General features: G+C 37.7%; 1 protein-coding gene across 11 annotated transcripts in view; it reads right to left on the bottom strand.

Annotated features, from left to right (window-relative positions):
• SPAG9 (sperm associated antigen 9) overlaps positions 1-23,423 on the bottom strand; it is a 153,725-nt gene that overhangs the window by 70,443 nt on the left and 59,859 nt on the right. For 8 of the 11 annotated variants that reach the window (XM_024234703.3, XM_024234705.3, XM_063718135.1 and 5 more), the window contains 3 exons: positions 19,867-19,937; positions 10,837-10,931; positions 4,897-5,047 (listed from right to left, as the gene is read on the bottom strand). In XM_024234703.3, the coding sequence (XP_024090471.2) occupies positions 4,897-5,047; positions 10,837-10,931; positions 19,867-19,937 (317 nt within the window). Of the gene's footprint in view, positions 1-4,896; positions 5,048-9,962; positions 10,492-10,836; positions 10,932-19,866; positions 19,938-23,423 lie in introns of those variants that run through there. The other 3 variants (XM_054546547.2, XM_054546548.2, XM_054546550.2) reach the window with 3 other exon arrangements.

Raw genomic sequence — 23,423 nt, 5'->3', positions numbered from 1 at the left:
TCTATACCTGGGACCTCTCCTTGGGGAGGCTCTCATCATCCTGTTCAGGGTCTTGTACCCCAAGCCTGGCTGCCATCCTGCAGGGATGTCCTTAATGCTGCTGGGGCCCTGACTCTCTACACCAGGCTACCCCATATGGATTACCCTCGTAACTTTGCTTAGGTTATGATAACAACCCCACCCCTGCTCCTAAGCACCATGAAAAACCTTACCTTCCTCTGCCCTGCCTGGTGGCTTTAGAACTGAATTGTGCAGAAAGGAAAGAGAAACGGAAGATGAAGCAATACTATATCGCCTTAATAATTAAGCTTTATAGTAAATCTTAATACCTGGTAGGGCAAGTTCTTGTACTTACTGTTCTTCAGGACTGTCTTGGTTATACCTGGCCTTTTGTTTTCCAATTCCTTCTTTATTTGTAGCTTCTTTGTGAATATAATTCAGTAAGATTAACTGTCTCACCTTAACATTTTGTCCATTCTCAGCCTTAGCCCATGACTATTACTATTATTATTCATTATTTTTCTTGAGACAAGGACTTACTCTGTCACCCAGGCTGGAGTGCAGTGGCATGATCATGGCTCACTATAGCCTCAGCCTCCCAGGCTCAAGTTGATCCTCCTGCCTGTGCCTCCTGAGTAGCAGCGACTAGAGGTGCACACCACCATGCCCAGCTGATTTTTAAATATTTTGTAGAGACAGAGTTGCTTGACACTGGAGGAATAAATTTTTAAAATACATAAAAAATAGGCCAGGCGCGGTGGCTCACGCCTGTAGTCCCAGGACTTTGGGAGGCTGAGGCAGACGGATCACTTGAGGTCAAGAGCCTGGCCAACATGGCAAAACCTCATCTCTACTAAAAATACAAAAATTAGCCAGGCACGGTGGTGGACGTCTATAATCCCAGCTACTTGGAAGGCTGAGGCAGGAGAATCACTTGAACCCAGAAGGTGGAGGTTGCAGTGAGCTGAGATTGCATCATTGCACTCCAGCCTGGGGGACGAAGCTAGACTCCATCTCAAAAAAAAAAAAAATTATATATATATAAAAATATATATATAAATAAAATAAATATAGTATATGTGTTTATATATATATATATATAGTGTGTGTGTGTGTGTGTGTGTGTGTATAAACATTTTTTTAAAAAAAGGAAAAAGAGACGGAGTCCCACTACGTTGCCCAGGCTGGTTTTGAACTCCTGGACTCAAGTGATCCTCCTGCCTTGGCCTCCCAAAGTACTCAGACTACAGGCACGAGCCACCTGTCCAGCCTATAGCACTTTTATAATATGCTCTTTAACACAACAGCTTTGATAATTTAATATAAGGAGTTTCTTTTTATCAATTTCACTAGAAGTTCCCCAGTACGAAATTTCTGTTAATGAAGCAATACAAAACTCCTCTGCTTTCTTCTTGAACTGATCTCTAAACTCGATTTGAGGACAATCAACAGGGTGTTAGTCTCTAGGGTGTTAGTGAGACTACATGTAAACTGTGGTATTTGGACTGGCCTTGAATTAGGGTATTTTTACTAGTGGTAATCTAGGCAAGGTAAAGCATATATATGTGAGGAAAACTATAAAGAAAAGCAATAGATGCAGAGGTCTAGAGTCCAGGGAAGGGATATGAGTTGTAGATTCAAATTTGTGAGCACTGATGCATAGATGGCATTTACAGACATGGAATTTGATCTACCCAGATTAAGTAAAAAGAAGGGCTGACGAGTACCCCAACATTTAGAGGTCCAAAAGCAGAAGAGAAACCAGCAATGGAGAAAGAATGGTGAAGAAAATCAGTGTGTGTTTGCCATGGGGAATCCTGGAAGAAAACGGAAGGAAGTATTTCAAGAAGCTGAATATATTCAAATATATAAATGCTACTAAAAGGTAAGATGAGGACTGAGAATTTTCCATTGTATTTGGAACGATGGATTCTTTTGGCATCCTTGACAGAAGGCATGTTGGTGCAGTAGGTAGGACTGAAAGTCTGAGTGTGATGAAGAGAAAACCACCACTTAAACATGCTGAAGTGCTTCCCCACGTCAGGGCCTTCACAATTGCCATCTCATCTTTCTCAACACGTACTGCTCCAGACCTTTCCATGCACCTGCACATCCTCATATCAGGATGCAAGTCATTTTCCAGAGGCTTTCTCTCACACCCTAAAATGAGTACCCATCCTTACTAATTACTCTTTAGCTTACCTTGCTTTAACAATACTTGAAGTTCTATTATTTCATTTATTTGTTTACTTGTTTGTCGATCTCCGTGAGATTGGGATAAATCAAGAATATGTACAAATATTTCTTTTTAAGAACTTGTACATTTTTCTAGGTGCATCATTCCTAGAAAATCTATTAGATTATTTACAACCTCACTCACCACAGGTCTCTCACAGTGAGAAATTTGTAATACACCAACAAAGAAGGGCCATAACTTTACAATCACTGGCAAATCCCCTTATCTGCTGCTCTTCTGCCACAAAGTTTTCTGTCATTCTCTCATAGGACATTTTCACCTTAACCTTACTTCACAGAAAAATTGTGGTAGTAAAACTAATGTTAATTATAAATTTACACCTTCCATTTTTTCATAATGAAGTCAAAACATGCCCTAAGATGGCTAGGTCATCCTCAATCTCAGGGGAAATGATATTTTAAATTAGAGTCTAGTCCAATTCCTGTTATACACAGAAACCAAAATGACAGGGCATGTGACATACCTGTGGCATAGCCCACAAGTGAATCCTAAACCCCTGACTTCTAGCCCTGGTAAAGTAGAAAGTTATCTAGTGAACGACAAGGGCTTAGGTGAAAAATAAAATACTGTACATCCCAACTAGTAACATGATTTACAAACTAGACTTTTGCCATTTTGTAAGCACCACCCCATTCCTGGAAATCCTTATCCATTGAGTCTTTATCTCATTCAGTGGCTCCAGTTCCAGACCAAGTAGAGAGAGACAGGGTTTTGTTTTAGAAACTCTCTGGCGAGTACTTGCCTTATACTAAGGCAAGTCCTCCTCTAGGGAGGACACGAGAAACTCCTCTGCTTAAGTCTCTACAAATAATTTGTTAATCGGTTTATCACTTGTCAGTAAAGTTCTGGCATAGCCTATCAGTGGATTAAAAAATAAAGAGAATTATAATAATCTCTTAAGGCGCACTTTTGGGTAGTATTAAAATATAGTTACCATATGGGATACTTTTTTTTGTACTAAAAGTATCCCTCCTACTTAATTTTGTTTTGGGAAAGCACACATAGCAAGTAGGCAATTGAGAGATGAGTGTTTTGGAAAATCTATTAAACCTACAGGAAGGCTAAAAGACCCACTGTGGTACAGGAGTAAAGAGAGAGAGAGTTGCAGCCAGGCGCAGTGGCTCACGCCTGTAATTCCAGCACTTTGGGAGGCTGAGGCGGGTGGATCGCCTAAGGTCAGGAGTTCGAGGTCAGCCTAATCAACATGGTGAAACTCCGTCTCTATTAAAAATACAAAAATTAGCCAGGTGTGGTGGTGGGTGCTGTAATCCCAGCTACCTGGGAGGCTGAGAAAGGAGAATGCTTGAACCCAGGAGGAGGTTGCAGTGAGCCGAGATCTCACCACTGCACTCCAGCCTGAGCGACACAGCAAGACTCTGTCTCCAAAAAAAAAAAAAAAGAGAGAGAGAGAGAGTTGCCCAGTAACATCACTGTGGGCTAATACTGAGCACTATTAGCTTCTAACAAATTGGGGCAAGAAGGGAGAAAAGGTAAGGTAACCCCTATTGTTAAAAATGCTTTTCAGTGGGAGAAAAGCTATCAAATATTTATCAACTGCTTACTGTTTTGAGCACATTTCAAAGGTCAATAGAATGATTCTGAATGCCTCTACATTCTAGAGTTGAGAGAAAGACCACTTATATTGTCCCCAAAGATTCTTTCTAACATCTAAAACAAATCATTCACTCAACAAACATGTTCTGAGTACCTATAATGTGCTAGGCACTTTTCCAAGTGCTAGGGGGATACAGCAGTAAATAAACCTCATAGAATTTATGTTCTTAGGGAAGAGTCTAGAGGCAACTAAATACAGTAAATGACAGTATTTTAGAAGCATTGTTAAGAGCTATCTTTACATGCTTAGACTATGATAAGTATTATGGAGAAAAATAAAGCAGGAAAAGGAAATAAGATACATGTAACTCATTTCTATTCATTGCAGGTGGCCTGTTTCATGATGAGTAGATTTTATAAGGTAACAAAAGATCTTTTATAATCAATATTATGAATATTTCATTTTAAAAGATATAGAACTTCAAATATTCTTAAAAGTTAATTATTAGCTTATATCCACTCTTAGCATATATTATTGTTTATACTTATCACTTATTCGATGACAAGTTCTTGGTCAAGAACATATCTATAATTAATTTACACCACGTCTTTTTAGCTAAACATAATGCATTTTTGTAGACTGCTCTATGAAGTGGTTTTAAAGAAGGAACAGTGTGTTTGTTTTGTTTTGTTTTTCTGTAAGTGAAACCCTACTAAATTGGAAAGCCTCTAACATGAACCAAGACATTCTGGTAATAGCGATTTTCAATTCTAATATAATTAGGTTCACTAGTCACCCTACTTCTAAACTCATATAGCCTAAATCAAATAGAAATTAATGTTTGTCATTAGTATACTAATCAAGATGATATAATGCTTCACTTTTTTTCCTATATAATTTGAAATAAAATAGTAAAAAACACACTCTTTGGGAAGAGCTCATTTCCAATTTAAAAAACCAATTTTACAAACTAAATGTATACAAACAATTACATTTTACTATACTGTGGTCGCCTAGCACTTCAATTAGGATAAGAAAGTTTATGAAATATAAACTGACACAATTTCAGCAGCATAAAGCTTACCTTCAGGCTGGTATGAGAACGTGGTTGACTTAATTCCTGAAATTTCCATTGCTCAGATCCAGGGGTCTCTCCTCCTTTCTGAGCATCAGGTGTAAGCAATCCATCTCCAGCAGGTAATGGGAAAATTCCTAATGATATAGGACGTTCTTTTCTATTTGAAGAGGGGAGAAAAAATTTGACATTCACTTATTTTGACTTTTTATTTGCCATGACTATAAGTAATAAGCCTGGACTGCCACTGTTTTACAACCATCACTCAAAAATGACACTGTCTGCCCATCTGAATAAAACAGACTTACCAAAGAGGAAGGACAGTCTCAGTTTAGTTAGCTTCAGGAAATTAGCCTCAAGAAATCAACTAAGAAAAGTGGTAAGAAAGGTTAAGGAAATCTTAAAAGTTACTGATGAGTTCCTTGCCCAAGAAGCAGTCAGTGGTCTAGTGTGGTCTGGAGAAGAGCTGCTGCTGAGTTTTTAACCATACATAGCTTAGCCCTAGGGAACTTGCAACCTCCTTCTTTGGAAGTGAGTCCAACCCATTTCTAGACTTCCCACATCCTCTCGCTAATCCCTGGATGTTTACTGAAGCTTCTTCAGGGTATGCCTTTCCTGCCTAGAGGAAAATCAATATATTATCTAAATCAGGGCTACCTATTAAATGATGAAAAGAACTCAAAGTATCTTTCTCCCCACCACCCAAGTACGAAAGCTCTGTTTTTCTACAGAACCACTATATGAGTTCCTTTCAAGCACAGTACATATGAGAAAACCATTGTCAGTTTTTTCCAAATAAGGCCAAATAATTCTATAAAAGATTACTGAATTTCCAATGCTCTGTGAGAAGTTTCAATGAACAAGAGTTACAATTTTAATACTAACAGAATTTCAACAAGAAACACATCCTTTGTTGATGCACAGAAGATTCCAAATCGAAGAGCTTTTAGAGGGTGGAAACAAGCCTACTAACCGGTCATCCTGGGTCATTAACTCAAAAGTGTAGAAACTTGAAAGAAATGAGACACTAAAGGTTTGGTGCCTCCTGGAATTCATACCTCTACCGGTAAGAATGTAAGTTAGAATAGAAACAATGAGGTTATTAATAAAAGTGGGAAAATTTCAGTTTTGCTAAGTAAGTCTTTAATTCTGTAGTTCATTTTTATTCCAAGAAACTTCAGCCACTTTTGAAGTGTGTCTTCACTTAATACAAAGGGTGTGTTCTTCCATTCCTAACAATCTAAAAGGACTAGTAAAACTGTCCCAATGCCTTCTTAAAAATGAGGTGAAGCAAAGGGGTTGAGAGACTACATTTAGACAAAGTTGTATGCACAAGGAAATAAAATTTAAAAACAGAACTTTGATTTAGGGAGAAAATTCAAAAGCAGGAAGGCAGTATAATAAGAGGGTAGTTTTTCTTTGTTTGTTTGTTTGTTTGAGTCTTGCTGTGTTGCCCAGACTGAAGTACAGTGGGACGATATCGGCTCACTGCAAGCTCTGCCTCCCAGGTTCAAGCAATTCTCCTGCCTCAGCCTCCCAAGTAGCTAGGATTACAGGCATGTACCACCACGTCTGCCTAATTTTTGTATTTTTAGTAGAGACGAGGTTTCACCATGTTGGCCAGGCTGGTCTTGAACTCCTGACCTCATGTGATCTGCCTGCTTCGGCCTCCCAAAGTCCTGGGATTACAGGTGTGAGCCACCGCACCTGGCCAAGAGGGTAAATTTTAATACCAAATCTAAGTTTGTGACTATGAGCTGCCGGGACAAACAAATGACAAAAATTAAAGTGACTAGTCAGCTATCATGTTTACACCAGTTATTCCCAAATGCTGTTCAGCAACAAAGTTTTTATAATAAGTCCATGAAAAAAGAGGCATTATTTATTATTTCCTTAGTGCATAGATAATATAGTACATATTGTACACATACACATTCCCATATACTAAAAGAACCCTGTTCTAAAAGAACCCTGTTCTTTTTTGAAAATGACTGACCCTTATTTTAAATTACATCTTTTCTTCTTTGATTTTAAAATGCCCTTTCTTTCATTAAATGATGGTGACAGTGATAAGTAGCTAGATTTCCTTTTCATATTCATTCTGGACAAAATAAAAAGTTGTCAATCTGATGTTTTCCCCCCCTTTTTTGTGAACTGAAAATCCAAGAGGACTAAGAGCTACTAGCTGACTTTTATTTATTTTCTAACATACCTTAATGAGTTAAGCAAAAGGTGACTAGGAATTTAATGACTGAATATAATGGAAAGCTCTCTAACTCAAAATGCAAAGACAACCAGGAAGATGATATACAGACTTCATAAGACTCCCTCACACTAATAGAAATCAAAATATAAGCCAGTCATTAGAATTATTATCCTATATGAATGACAACACATTCATTTTCACACATATCAAATATTGAAAAAGTTTAAAACTATTGGGGGAAGGAGTCTTCTATGAATCCAAATTTTACTTTCCAAAAAGTAAACAAAATCAGTTGACAAAATCTACAATCAACAGTCAACAAAATCTACAACCAAATTGCAAGTAGAATTCCCACCTTTTTAATTTGCTTTTATCAATCATTCAGAAACTACTCTACAGGGAGGGGACATCTCTTCAGAGACTGACAGCTATCTGTCAAGTGGGTCAATGATGCTCTAGGTTACAATGTTCTAACTCTGAAAAAATAATCACTACGTACTCCTCCCCTTACTTTACTTACAAATTACATATAGTTGGGGTAAGGGAGAGAAGGACGCATAATTAGGCAAGTTCATGAGAATCCTACTTTTGAAAAGAAACCCTGAAAGGTAAACATTAGTCCGGTACTATGTTGGCATGCATTAAATGCTTCAAACTCACAGAAGAAGGAAAAAAATGAGATACACGTGGAAAACTATCAAGTGGCAGATTTACACCCGCAGACCGAAACATCTGCTATTACTTGTCTAGAGAACAAAGCTATCACCAACTATCAGAATTCTTTTTTCTTAATTGCCCTACTTCCATATATCCATTTTTGAGTTGGTTATTAAATGTTAGCTTATGTATATAAATAATTTTACAACTACATTTCTGGAACAGCTTTTTGGCTATATTCACGTTTGATACAACTAATTAGTAAAATCTACTTTATATATAAAGGCAGATAAAAGAAAAAGTACATTTGTTGAACACTCACCACGTGGTGGGTACTGAGCTAGATGACTTATTTACATTATCTCATTTAATCCTTATCAAGAAACGGGGATTATTTTTCCAATTTTCAGAGTAGAAAAAGTGATGCTCAGAGATTTTAGGCACTAGTAATTGGCAGAGTTTTGATTCAAAGCCAGTACTGTTCAATTCCAAGCCCTTTGCTTTCCTTGGAACTTCCTACTTGGAACTACCAACTTTTTGACAATTTAATCTTAATATCGAAGACTTTTATATGTTTATTTAATCAGATCAGTAGCCATTTTTGTGGTAAAGAACTTTAAAATTTTAATTATAAGGTATTTTAGCTGTAACTAAAACAATTTCTGCTAAAAATGGACACATATAAGTAACTATGAAAATTATTTACTCGAGTAATTTACCATATATCTTACAACTATAATTAAATACAAAATAACAAAATCACTTGATTTTTAAAACCACCCAATGGGGTAAGTCCCATCAGGAGAGAAAACTTAGGCAGAGAGATTAAGCAACTTGCCAAAGCTCCTACGGCCACGTGCAATAGAGCATTTGCACCCAGGCAGTTCAACTCCAAAGCCTTGTTGTACCCACTTGCAGGTGCCGCACAGCAGCTCACGGCACTGCCCTCTCAAATGAAGCCTAAACCCAAGACCTCCCCTTAACATTAGTCTTATATTAATATTCTACATATTCTTAAGTTCAGTTGCTTTTAATTTCTTCAAAGCCTAAATATACAGATACATGTACACAAATATTTTATGTACTAATATATATACAAGTAGTAAGATTATTCCCAATTTTTATAAATCAGGAAAGAAAATAAAAGACCAAGTATCTAGTTTTAAATCATCGATGAAATTTAATTTCTGGGCTTTCAACTAATATTAAACTTGAACTGACCTATGAATAAAAAGAAACACATTGAAGGAAGTTACTACTTTAATTCTTCTTAATTTATCTAAATCTACAATTAGGGTTTAAATATTTTATAAACATTTAAATAATAAATAAAAACTATATACTATGAACTTTCATTTAAAACCATGCACAAAGCAGAAATCTAAACAAATCAGAGAGTGCTAGTCTGATGGTTTAGAAAACAAAAGAAACCACAACCTTAAGCCTCTGAAATACAGAAGATGGCTCTTACAGGGTGTAAGTAGAGTGAGCAACAGTAAAGCTACAGAGATTAATGACTACCCCCACAAGCAGGCATGGATATTTGTCACCCAAGACTACAAAGAAAAGAAAGGGCAACATCTGACAAAACAATAGTGAATAGGCTTTGTAAAGCTTTCACAGCTTTGATGTGTAAATAATGGGGAAGAAAGGCATTCCTTAACCTAAAAGTCTTAAATTTTTTCACTTTAAAACATATTTTGTTTTAGGAGGAAAATATTTAAATTGTCAGTTCCCATGAGCTATTATCAAAAATTACAAAAATGATACCTGAACCTCTATCATTCAAAGGATAATTAAAACAAAATAAACTTACGGCCTGTATCTAACTGACTGCAAGTCCAAGCATAAAAGATATTTGTCCCTAAATGCTCAGAAGCTAAATGCAGAGGTTGTATAAACTTGGAGGTGGTGCTCTACTCTTGCTCTCCTTTTACTTTGAACATTCTGCTTAAAACAAGACCACATTGACCTTGTACTTGTATGTAAGTACACTATGAAAATCCTTTTCTTTAGTTAGTGGTTTCCAAACATAAAGCTATAATCCTAACTGATGGTCTATAAATTACTATAAATTAGAATCAAAAATCCTAGCTTCAGGCCATTTTCCATTGTTTCAATCTGCAACAGAAATGGTTACAAAGCAGACCCGTGGAGCTAAAAATTTAAGAAAAACCAGCTAAGCAGGGGCTTCTAAGAGAGATGGGAGTACCTGAGTATCCTTGGTAGGTTCTGCGTCAGAGCTGGCACACCGGTAGAAATAGAAAAGTGCACAAGCAGCAAAACAGAGAGAGATACTAAGATAGCAGAATTAATGACCACCGCCCCGCCAACAAAGCCAAACACAAACAGCAGCATGCATCCAGGACTCATGGCGCTGTGCTGGCATGGTGAAACACCCGAACCAGGAGGCCTACACGGGGGCCAAAGGGGTATCTTTGTAGTGAGGATCTGTCATTCAGCTTGCTGCCACAAAAACAATGCCATCAGCAGCAGCTTTCCACTCCATCCTGCAGCAGCTCCCAAGCGATGACGTCATTCCGTTCTCCCCACCTCATAACCATAGAGCTGCTGCTCCTAGCATTTATGCAGCAACCCCAAGCGACAGCCAGCCTATTAACTATTTTCCCCTCCACTAAGAGTCCTGGCTTAGCTCATTGGCTACAATGCCTGAAGATCTACATAATTTATTCACACTCCTACATCAAACAGATGGCTAGCTAACCCTTTCAAACATGCCTCTCTGTAACAAAAAGGACTTCAAACCAATTACATGGGAGAAATAAAATATTTCAGCATTCCCACAAATTACAAAATTTTAAACCTAGTATAATCTCCATCAAGTATCAGAAAACAATCTAAATACTCAACGTGCTGCTTATATCGATGGCTCATAATTTATCTTTTTAATGGTAAAAACCGTTTCTACTTTTCTGTGCTATTCTCTCCTGCAGCATTCCAACCACAGTGGAGAGCTTTTTCAATCAGCCTAACTATTGTTCCAGGATTAAAGAACAGAGAAAAACAAAAACAAACATATTATTTATTTTACTTTTTCTCAAGGCAAAATATATAACAAAGCTTACCTAATTCTACTATGAGCTGTGGATTCCAGTTGATCACTCCCTGAGAGGTGATGAAGTTTTGTTCTTTCTAAATGTTCCATATAATTATGGATCATCTATTTTAAAGAAAGAAAAAAATACACAATATTTAAGGCTAAAACCTGGAATAAAATCATAGTGTTATAACAAGGAAAACATTTTGGTACAATTTTCTTATTTATCAGACTACTCGATTCCAAGTAAGAGAATATTAAGGAATGAAAAAAATTTTAATGGAAAGTAATATGCAAATGCTTACATTTAAGGATGCTGGTGTCCACAAAAGTAGCTAATATCTTGCTTAGGATGGCAAAAAAAAAAAAAAAAAACCCACATTTTTTTACAATATGTGATGCTATTAAAATAATATTGATATAAAGAACACAAATTAGTAAACAGACACTGGGAAAGAAGTCATAAAAGACCATCGGTTAAAAATAATAGATGGCATTTGAGAAAGCCATTCACTAAAATGAGACACAACAAAGAAATTACTGTGAAACTTCTGAAGAAACCATATCCTTATGTGCTGATCTCTTCCATTTTAAAAGGAATTAACAGAATAAAGATCACTTTCAATTTAATTATTTAATACCAAGAAAAGTTTCTTCTTTCTGTATATTTAGTTGAAAGAATGTTAAGATACTTTCTCCTTTGACTGTTACTGGTATCATTACTTGGTATAATCATCTATTATAACAGCAGCAAATTAATACAAATGAAAAAAATTAGAATACTTTTTGAGTCTTAAATAAGGAATCATATGATAGACAAGCTGAATATGAAAGTAAAAACTTCAAGAATATAAAGTACATAAACTGCCAAGAACTTCTAATGTCCTATTTGATTCTTGATAATATATAGTTTCACTTTTAAAAAGCCTAAATTTGGAATTAAGACATAAAATCAAAAGGCCTTTGCTAGAGATACTAACATGATATGAATAAGAAAAAAATGAATTTTAAAAAACAAGAAATAGTGTGTTAGTATTTAAAGGGTATAAATATTAAGAGGCAAGCAAAGGTTGATGTCTTTCTTGGGAATATTACTTGAATTCTTTTTTTTTTTTAATGTCCCTTCTCACCATTCCTAAGGAATATTACTTGAATTCTTAACACTGTACATAGAGTAGCTTCGGAAGTCACTAAACTTTAGCTGTATTAAGATGCATTTCAATCTCTTTATAACTTAAAATATGTACTGTAGCATATTAAGTAACCAAATAAAATTTTTAAAAAGTTTAAATTCACTTTACAAAGCATGCTTTTGTTGTAGAAATTTTATTTGGCATGTACAAATATTAGGAAATGTAAGTTAATTTTAAGATGTTATTTATCATCAAATAAACAAAAAGCTGAACTCTGATGCATGAAATAAAACAAATTAACCAGACTGTTCCCCAATGAAGACTAGTCCAAACAACAAATGTTATTCACAAAGAATGAAAACAGAATCACATGAATATAGTATCTTAAAAATTTTTAATTGACATACTTTTTATTTTAAATTTATAGATTTTACCACCATTTACAAAACAGTTTTGGAGAAATACACCTTTCATCTATCAGCAAGTCAGAAATAATGAGCTTCCTTGTGTCAGGAAGAATTTTCAGGAACAAAAATCAAACTGAAACTAATATAACAAAGTGACTGTCAGGCTTAATCAATCTCAATTTAAATTTTCAAAAGGTTTTAGAAGGCCTAAATTAAGGCTTTGCAGTGGCTCATGACTGTAATCCCAGCACTTTGGGAGGTAGGAGGATTGCTTGAGGCCAGGAATTTGAGATCAGCCTGGGCAACACAGCAAGACACCAGCTCTAGAAAAAAAAACTACAACAACTAGCAGGCACTCACCTGTAGTCCCTACTGCTCAGGAGGCAGAAGTGGGAGAACTGCTTGGACCCAGAAGTTCAAGGCTGCAGTGAGCTATGATCATGCCACTGCACTCCAGCCTGGGCAACAGAATGAGACCCCTCAAAAAAAAAAACACTTTAAAAATAAAAGAGGTCAGGTGCAGTAGCTAATGCCTGTAATCCCAGCACTTTGGGAGGCTGAGGTGGGAGGACTGCGTGAGCCCAGGAGTTTGAGACCAACCTGAGCAACACAGGGAGACCCTGTCTCTACAGAAAATTTTTAAAAAATTAGCTGGGTATCTTGGGATGCGCCTGTAGTACCAGCTACTTGGGAGGCTGAGGTGGGAGGATCGTTTGAGCAAGGGAGATCAAAACTGCAGCGAACCATGAGTCTCACTCTGTCGCCCAGGCTGGAGTACAGTGGCGCGATCTCGGCTTATTGCAATCTCTGCCTCCCACATTCAAGCGATTCTGCCTCCCAAGTAGCTGGGTACTACAGGTGCCCGCCACCACACTCAGCTAATTTCTGTATTTTTAGTACAGACGAGGTTTTACCATGTTGGCCAGGCTGGTCTCGAACTCCTGACCTCAAGTGATCCACCCGCCTCGGCCTCCCAAAGTGTTGGGATTACAGGTGTGAGCCACAGCGCCCAGCCGTGAATTCTTATATACACTAGATAGTAAAGTAATTGTATGTACGGGATTGATTTGTTCAAATGGTGGACCTAAGTTTCTTTAAGCATTCAGATGAAGAAAACAAACTTACCCCAGATTGCTTTATAGTAACCTATGAACTCAATATAGAAAAAGAATGACAAGCAAAATGCAAAAATAGTTCTACCCCAATAGCCATTCTACAGATTGATTCTCTATTATCTTATTCTAAACTTTCTTTTAATGACTAGTCCAATGTAATTACAGATATAGTATTCTGACATTCCAAAATTATCTATATAATGAAACCAATTCTAACTCGACCAAACTAGCACTTTAAAGGAAAGAACTGACAACCAAAAATGACTGAGGGGGAAAAGAAAAGAGAGAACAATAACAACAAAATGGCAGCTATTATTTATTGAGCACCAATTATATGTCAGTCAGTGCAGTTACAGCCATTTTTTCTCCATTTAATCCTCACCATATCATGATTTCATAGGTAAACTCCAAGTTGATTGTCTGGTCAATGACTAACTTTTCAAGTTGTCACTAGCTTTGGGGCCAGAACTCTGGCCTGCCTGACTCAGTCATCTGAGTTATTAAGAATCACAGGACTCAGGCTACCTTTGTACTTAATTCTCTGAGCAGGCAATGAGCCCATTGTCCTTTCTTCCTCATACCCACAAGAAAATCCCATACCCTAAAGCATTTCCTGATGTCTGGAATAAAATGATATGCACTATAGTCTATAAACATACAAAAAAAGAACAAAAATTATACATAAAAATTTAAATATTAATAAGGCTCACAGTATCACTCAGGTTAAAAAAAAAAAAAAAGTGAGTGGGAGGGAGCACCAGTGTTGTTAGACAGAAAAGAGAAGTGAGAAAGTAAAATAGGACACGCTTCAGATAATCTATTCCTGGGTCCACCAGGTCCATTGCTTCTGGTCTCAGAACTGCAATTCTCAATTTTCTCAGGTATGCATATTAATTCACACATTCAGGAGTCAATTCAGCAATAAACAACTGAAGAGAGAGAGAAAAAGAGAGGAAGGAAGAAAGGAAAGAACGAAGGGAGGGAGGAAAGGAAAGGAATAGAAAGGGAAGGAAAGAAAGAAAGAAGAAAGGAAGGAAGAGAATTTAAAAATAAAAAAAAAAGAAAAGAAAAAGAAAGAAGGGACAGAGGGAGGGAAAAGAAAAATGTCTAGTGGAACTAAAGGTGTTAGTGTGTTTTTGTTTTCATTTTGTGACGGAGTCTTGCTCTGTCACCCAGGCTGGAGTGCAGTGGCACGATCTCAACTCACTGCAACCTCCGCCTCCTGGGTTCAAGTGATTCTCCTGACTCAGCCTCCCAAGTAGCTGGGATTACAGGTGCCTGCCACCATGCCCAGCTAATTTTTGTATTTTTAGTAGAGATGGGGTTTCACCATATTGGCCAGGCTGGTCTTAAACTCCTGACCTCAGATAATTCCCCCACCTCGGCTCCCAAAGTGCTGGGATAACAGGTGTGAGCCACCGCACCCGGCCAAGGTGTTAGTGTTATTAAAAGTTCAGGAAGACTGGGTGCTGTGGCTCACACATGTAATCCCAGCACTTCGGAAGGCCGGGACGGGCAGATCACTTGAGGCCAGGAGTTTAAGACCAGCCTGGACAACATGGTGAAACCCAGTCTCTACTAAAAATACAAAAAGTAGCCAAGCGTGGTGGCATGTGCCTATAGTCCCAGCTATTCAGGAGGCTGAGGTGGGAGAATCACATGAACCCTGGAGGTGGAGGTTGCAGTGGGCCGAGATCACGCCACTGCACTCCAGCCTGGGCAACAGAACAAGACTCCCTCTTAAAAAAAAATTCAGGCAATAGAATCTGACAAACCTGGCTTCAAATCTAGTCACTAACTAGCCTAGAATTTGGGGCAAATCATTTTATAGACTCTTTCTAAACCTCAATCTGTAAAATGGGAATGGATGAGAATTTGGTCAGGGGATAAAATGAGAATGCATTCAAACACTCCCTGATGTGAGACTCTCCCAAGATTCCAAAGGGCTAAAGTTTTTGGTGATTAGCATACACATGTGGGCCCGAGTGCTTCAAAATTGTCCTTTATATTTCTTTCACTACCCTCTTTAAGGAATGTCTTCTTTTAAGCAAATTCAGTAATGTATACAAAAATTTGATTTAAGAATAGTTGACTATTTAAATTTAAGAATAGTTATTCTTAAATCAAATAAAAAAAAAGCCACGGTAGGTTTCCCTTAAGCAACAATGAATGTGTTTCATAAAAGTGCTAAACAACTATTAAAAGATATTATCTTCTTTGGAAATAATAGTGAAAAGGTTAAGGTTAAACCCCTTCAGGCTTCCTTTCCCTGAATGTTTTCAGAGTTTATGTTTTAAGGGTGCCTAGTTCTTTGGCTTTAGATAGCTATTTATAATTGCTAATTGAATGACATCTCTAGAACAGATGTATCAACAGAAAAAATTGTGGGCTAGAGCAGAACAGACCCACATTTCAAAGCAGCCCTATCTATGTTACATAAACCTTCCTTCCTTGAGGCAAAACAAAATATAGGGAGCCTATCAGGTCAGAGGATAGAAGCTGCTCATAACTGAGGGAGGAGATCTATGAAAAGAGCTTTTGGGCGGCGTGGGAAATCTGCCTTGGTTACTGGACAGACCTAGCTCTCTGACTTGGTAATCAAAATTTTTCCTGAGATCTTTTTTTCTTCCTAGGCTATCTTTTCCTCAAGGAATAGAAATAGACAAAAAAAAAAAAAGTGTATGTTTTCATTTAAAATTAGTATGTCAGGCTTTTTTATAGAAGCTTATCTTCACCTTTATTAAATATATGGAAAAAATATGAAATTTCACTTTACAGTTATTTTTAAAGAATGTATATATTTTAGGCCAGGCATGGTAGCTCACGCCTGTAATCCCAGCTCTTTGGGAGGCCAAGGTGGGTGGATGACCTGAGGTCAGGAGTTCGAGATCAGGCTGGCCAACATGGTGAAATCCCATCGCTATGAAAAATGCAAAAATTAGCCGAGCGTGGTGGTGCACTCCTGTAATCCCAGCTACTTGGGAGGCTGAGGTGGGAGAATTACTTGAACCTGGGAGGCAGAGGCTGCAGTGAGCCAAGATCACTCCAGCCTGGGCGACAGAGCAAGACCCCATCTCAAAAAACAAAAAAAAGTATGTATTTTATATTTTATACTTTAATATATCATAATTTAATAATTTTCAATTATTAAAAAAGATTAGAGCTTCATTTTAAAAACAAAAGCATTGTTTATTATTTATCACTATCAATTACTTCCCCCAAATATATTTATAATATATTTATAAAATTATAAATTATAAATTTATAAATTCTAATGGATACAGTGGCTCACACCTATAATCCCAGCACTTTGGGAGGCCAAGGTAGGAGATCACTTGAGCCCAGGAGTTCCAGACCAGCCTGGGCAACATAGTGAGACCTTATCTCTACAAAAAATAAAAATAAATAAACATTTTAAAAATTGGCGTGCACTGGCCAGGAGTGGTGGCTCACGCCTGTAATCCCAGCACTTTGGGAGGCCAAGGCAGATGGATCACAAGGTCAGAAATTTGAGACCAGCCTGACCAACATGGGAAAACCCCACCTCTACTAAAATAACAAAAATTAGCCAGGCGTGGTGGCACGCTCCTGTAATCCCAGCTACTCAGGAGGCTGAGGCAGGAGAATCGCTTGAACCCAGGAGGCGGAGGTTGCAGTGAGCTGAGATCAAGCCACTGTACTCCAGCCTGGGCGACAGAACGAGACTCCATCTCAAAAAAAAAAAAAAATTAGCATGCACGTGTGTGGTCCCAGCTACTTGGGAAGCTGAGGCGGGAGGACTGCTTGAGCCCAGGAGGTTGAGGCTGCAGTACGCTATGACCGTGCCATTGCACTCCAGCCTGGGAAACAGAGTGAGACCCTAATTTAAAAAAAAAAAAATATATATATATATATATATATACATATATATAAAAAATATGTATTATAATTATCAGCTTTAATAAGTACTACTTAAGCAAACAGTACATAGAGTACATTGTTTAGGCACTGAAATGAATGATGTGAAAATCAGTAATAGGCCTTTTAGCAACCTTAATATCTTAATATCCACCAAATGTCATTAAATCTTAATATCCACTAAAATTAAACCTTAATGTCTAACAAATGTCATTAAAATGTGAGAGCTTTTTTTTTTTTTTTGGAGACAGGGTCTGTTGCCCAGGCTGGAGTGCAGTGGCACAATATTGGCTCACTGTATCCCCTACCTCCTGGGCTCAAGTGATCCTCCCACTTCAGCCTCCTGAATAGCTGGGACTACAGGCGCAGGCCACCATGCCTGGCTATTTTTGTATATATTTTTTTTGGTAGAGTTGGGGTTTCACCATGTTGCCCAGGCTGGTCTCAAACTCCTGGGCTCAAGTGATCTGCTCACCTTGGCCTCCCAAAGTGCTGGGATTACAGGCATGAGCCACTGCTCCCAGCCAAAATGTGGGTTTTTTTTTTTTAGACAGAGTCTCGCTCTGTTGCCCAGGCTGGAGTGCAGTGGCATGATCTTGGCTCACTGCAAGCTCCGCCTCCCGGGTTCACACCATTCTCCTGCCTCAGCCTCCCGAGTAGCTGGGACTACAGGCTCCCGCCACGGCGCCTGGCTAATTTTTTGTATTTTTAGTAGAGACGGGGTTTCACCGTGTTAGCCAGGATGGTCTCAATCTCCTGACCTCATGATCCACACGCCTCGGCCTCCCAAAGTGCTGGGATTACAGGTGTGAGCCACCGCACCTGGCCAAATGTGGGTATTTTTTACACACTGAAAAAGCTGCTGTATAACCTGCTCCTGTCTTCCCTGAGCTCTATGGTTCCAGCCCGTCATGGACCATCCTTTCCATCTACTACTGGATATCAATTCTGTGATACTTCATGCTTTGAGTATGGTTATTAAGCTAAGATTGTAATAATCAAATCTCACGTGTCAAGGCTAACAGGGAAAAATTCTACACCCTAACCCAAGAAAGTGCTAACCACATTATTCAAATGCAATGTGTGGTGGGGTTTTCTGTTCCTTAAAAGCAATGGCTAGTATTAAAACATTTTTTTAAATAAATAAGTAAATAAATAAACAGCAACGTCCAGGCACACTGGCTCACACCTGTAATGCCAGCACTTTGGGAGGCCGAGGTGGGTGGATTGCCTGAGGTCAGGAGCTCAAGCCCAGCCTGGCCAACATGGAGAAACCTCGTCTCTACTATATTAAAAATACAAAAGTTAGCCGGGTATGGTGGCACACACCTGTAATCCCAGATACTTGGGAGGCTGAGGGAGGAGAATCGCTTGAACCCAGGAGATGGAGGTTGCAGTGAGCCGAGATTGCGCCACTGCACTACAGCTTGGGCAACAGAGCAAGACTCTCCCTCTCACACACCCACACAAGCAACAACCGAATACAGCTACAATATAATAATGTAAGTACAATCTTTGTAGCATTAATATGCTTACTGTACACATAATACAATCTGTGTGGATATTCTCCAAAACATGATTTTAAATTGTTTTATGATTATAGATTATAAAGGTTTTTATACTCTTCTAAAGAAAAACAACAACATAGTTTCTACCAGACGCAGGATAAGAGATCACACAAACTAGGGAGAAAAAACAAACAAAAAAACGGGCTAAGACTGGAACCATATGTATCATGGGAAATATAGGACTAGCAAGGGGAAAGAGAGAGGAATTATTTTTTTCATGTAACAAATACTGTATAAAACTATAAAAATTATATTTATTTGGGTATGTGAACCCCAGACTGACCATGACATACAAAAATAATTTTCACATTAAGATAATAGAAACAAAAGCAACATGAAAGGCTGACAGGGAATCATAAAAAGCTTAAAAAACCCTCAAGTACATTTTCTAATTTCCTTTGAGGAGACTGTGCTGAAACTGTTAATTTAAAATACTGAAAACTCATGCAAAAAACCTACTTTTGAGTTATTTTAACACATTATAATTTGTGCTTATATTATTTGTTATGAACTTAATGCAAATAAGTCCTTTACAATGGATAATAAGTGTAGAGACCCTTTACCAATAACTTACCAATCCATAATTTCCAAACTCATAAAAAAACAAATCAGTTCTCTCATCTTAGCATCACAGAAACTTCATTATGTGCACATAGGTTTTTGCTTAGCCAGCCAAGGAGAGAAGTACTATAGCTGCCTTAAATAACTAAATTATTCTGTAGCATACTAATTCACCCCATGAAAAGCTAATTCCAAGAAAAGTTGACATTTGGTAACTAGGTAAATGCCACATGAAATTTAATGTTTTCTTGAAAGAATCCCCAAGAATTATTCTTTTTAAAAAAATTCTGATTTTCAAAGAAAAATTAAGACATATTTTCTAAGGTTCATTTCTTTGTCTCAATAATAGCATGGTAATGAAAAACCTAGAAACCCACCTCAGTGTGTCTTTGATGTAATGCATTATATTCCTTCTTCAGTTCTGCTTCTCTTTCTTCAAGTCTGCTAACTGAAATTAAGACACATACACTTGATCAAAACAAAATAAGAAATTTACTTGAAAAAGTACATGTTAAACTCAGAATGGGCTATCCATAATCCTTAGCAACTTTCAGACTCAGTGTTCCATATGCAAGTCTTCACAAAGCAGTGACCTCATTTCATCATCCTTAATAATGAAAACTTTCAGATGAGCGGAATACATTAGATTGGTTCTCTAATATTCCTCTATTTATCAGGTCATCCCCCTAAACAGTTTTTTTTTTTTTAACATAATACAGAATTAACTCTTTCAAAAACACAAATCACCTTATCAAAGTTTTAAACTGGGATTAGGGCCCAAATAATGTATTTCCAACACTACTCAAGCTCTTTAGCACTGGCAGTTTGTGAAAGTTGATTGTTTATAAGTACTTTTTCTGCTTCAGGTCTCTTCAATTTCATGGACTCATCTTCTTTTATTTAGCTCCCTCTGCTGATGGGTTTTGTGAGTGGCACTGACTTGAGGTAGTGCTCACAGAGTACAACTTCAGGATATTAAAAAAAAAAAAAAAAGTTTTATTAATAGATCCTGAGATACAGAATGTCAGGACAGGATTCCACAGGAAAGAATAACTGATAGCAAAGAGGAATGATTCAGGGAGGAGGTGGTGTCCACACAGAACCACAAAGGAAGAAATTACAGTACTCAAGACAGATGGTAATGAGAGCATTCCTGACACTGTTACCACAAAGAAGGGAACACAAAACCATGCCAGTGGTGAGGCAGAGGGTGGTGGTGAGGCAGAGGGGAGACTGGCCAGTCTGGAGGAGCCCATACTTGGCTAAGGAGCAGTGGGAGACAGTCTGGGGAGAAATAAAGCTGGTGCTAGAAGAGTTTGTCAAGGTACTCATTTAGTCTGTTGGGAAGCCTCAGCATAGTTGAAAATGTTCCCTGGGTTTAAGGGTCAGCCGGCTGCAAACAGGCAAGGCTGTGTGTAATCTACAACTGGTGACTGTGGAGGACAGCTGTAGAAGGAACTAGTATGAACTAATACTCTGACAGCAGATAAATGAATGTTTTATATGCCTCCTAGTATTAACACACCAGACATCAAACAAAACATACCTGGTGCTGCCCAGAAAATTCATTTTGGGTTTGTGTACCTTTACTTGCCATAATTTGTTTAAATATCTTGAAAATATGTGATTAGGAAAACTGTAGCTGTCTTTGTTTTGATTTGTTTCTAATTCAAGCCTATGTGTCGCTGGCTCATTACATTTGCACCAGAGAGCAAACACACACTACAGTACCCACGGAGCACATTTTATCATGCCACACAAGTGTTGAGTACATCTGCTGCTCATCTTATCCTGCGGCTGAAAGCGATAATAAGCAAACTTATTATGCAGATGTGTTGTGACAAAATAATAGACGCTAAAACCATAAATTAATTGTTTTAATAAAATTTAATTCTATGATTTTTATTTAAAAACAGGAAATCCAAGCAAATTATGGATATTTAATAATTTCAAAATAAACATTTTCTACTACTTGTCATTTAAACTGATCAAAAGCTTAAAGGAATTCTGAGACTACTGGACAAAACATATCTATTTTCAATTGTTCATCTTTTTGAATCATTATTTTCTTGATAATGTGCAACAAAAACAAAAATTGGATGCTGAGGCTAAAATAAAATCCAACTATCATTCATAATCCTCAATTTCAAATTTGTGCTCAATAGTAGAGCCTTATTATTCTTGTCAGCTGATATAAGTGCATAAATAAATTTGTATCACCAACACCACCACTACTAATAGCAGCCAACAATATCAAGTGCTTATTATGTACCATACAGTCCTAAGAACTGCATATAAACTAACTTATTTGAGCCTAACATTAACCTTACGATGAAAGTATTATTACTACATCCACGGTAGAGATAAGGAAACTGAAGCAAATAGGAGCTAAGTAACTTGCCCAAAGTCACACAGATAGAAAATGGCAAAGCAAGGATTCCTCTCAGAATCTGGCTCCAGAATCTGTGTTCTTAATTACCATGCTATACTGCTTCTCAGAAAATACTCCTTTTAATCTGTTTTGTATACTGGAGTTTACTTTAAGATTTCACTTTGGGCAGAGGGAGTATGCTTCAAACAAAAAACTCCTCTGTTCTTACAGGAACAACCCATTCACAGATACTTTGACACAAAGGCATCACACTGCCAAGCAAAATGTGTACCCAAGTCAGGGAGATGCACATTAAAACCAAAATGCAACACCACCATGCTTCTGAATGGCTACAATGAAAAACACAATACACCAAGTGCCAGTATGGATGTGGAACTACTGGAACTTTCATAAACTGTGGTGTATGGTTTCATACACCATAACTTGGTATGCCCAATTTAAGAACGGTTTGGCAAGATTTAGCTAAGTTGAATGTTTGCCAACCCTATGACAAAACAATGTCATTGCTAGAAAGCCTATATATATGTCCACCCAAAGGTATTTAAAACAATGTTCAAAGAAGCACAATCTGAAAACAACCCAACTGTCCATCAAGAGTAGAATGGATAAATATTCATGTACTGGAATACTGTACAATGTGAATAAACAAATTATTGCCAAACACAACATCACAGACCAATAGCACAAATATGATGTTGAAGGAAAGAAGCAGAAACAAAAGAATACAAAATTCAAAGACATAACACAAAACTAATCTGAAATGTTAGAAGTCAGGATAGTAGTTACCTCTGGGGAGGAATTAGTGACCTGATGTATTTATGTCTGTATAGCCCCAGCCCACCTCAGTTCAAACACAATGTGCATCCATTCACACAGGCACTTTCCTCTGCTTGAATACTCATTCTTCCTTATGTTATCCTACAACGGCTATGAATTCAACATGTAGAACGGGATTTAAACAAACTATTCAGAATAACAAACAAGCTTTATTGCTCTGACTTTAGCATTCTCAGGGAGAGAACAAAAATGTTACCGAATAGACTGGATAAAGAAAATGTGATGGCTCACGCCTGTAGTCCCAGCACTTTGAGAGCCGAGGTGGGCGGATCACAAGGTCAGAAGTTCGAGAACAGCCTGGCCAACATGGTGAAACCCCATCTCTACTAAAAATACAAAAACTAGCTGGGCGTGGTGGTGCATGCCTGTAATTCCAGCTACTTGGGAGGCTGAGGCAGGAGAATCGCTTGAACCCAGGAGGCGGAGGTTGCAGTGAGACAAGATTGCGCCACTGCAACTCCAGCCTGGCGACAGAGTGTGACTCCGTCTCAAAAAACAAACAAACAAACAAAAAACCAGAATCTTACCACTTTTACCACCTTCATCACTCTCACCTTGACCCAAGACATCATCTCTTGCTTAGGTTATTACAATAATAATCCTGGTCTCCTGACTAGTTTCTCTACTTAGTCTTGTTCCCTACATTCTCAAAATAGAGATGGAATCAAACAGTGACCAACCGCTCAAAACTTCAAAGCTTCCGAT

This window comes from Pongo abelii, chromosome 19 (assembly GCF_028885655.2).
Source record: "Pongo abelii isolate AG06213 chromosome 19, NHGRI_mPonAbe1-v2.0_pri, whole genome shotgun sequence".
Taxonomy (NCBI): domain Eukaryota; kingdom Metazoa; phylum Chordata; class Mammalia; order Primates; family Hominidae; genus Pongo; species Pongo abelii.
The sequence above is the reverse complement of the archived record's forward strand: the minus strand, read 5'-3'. Positions and strand labels throughout refer to the sequence as shown.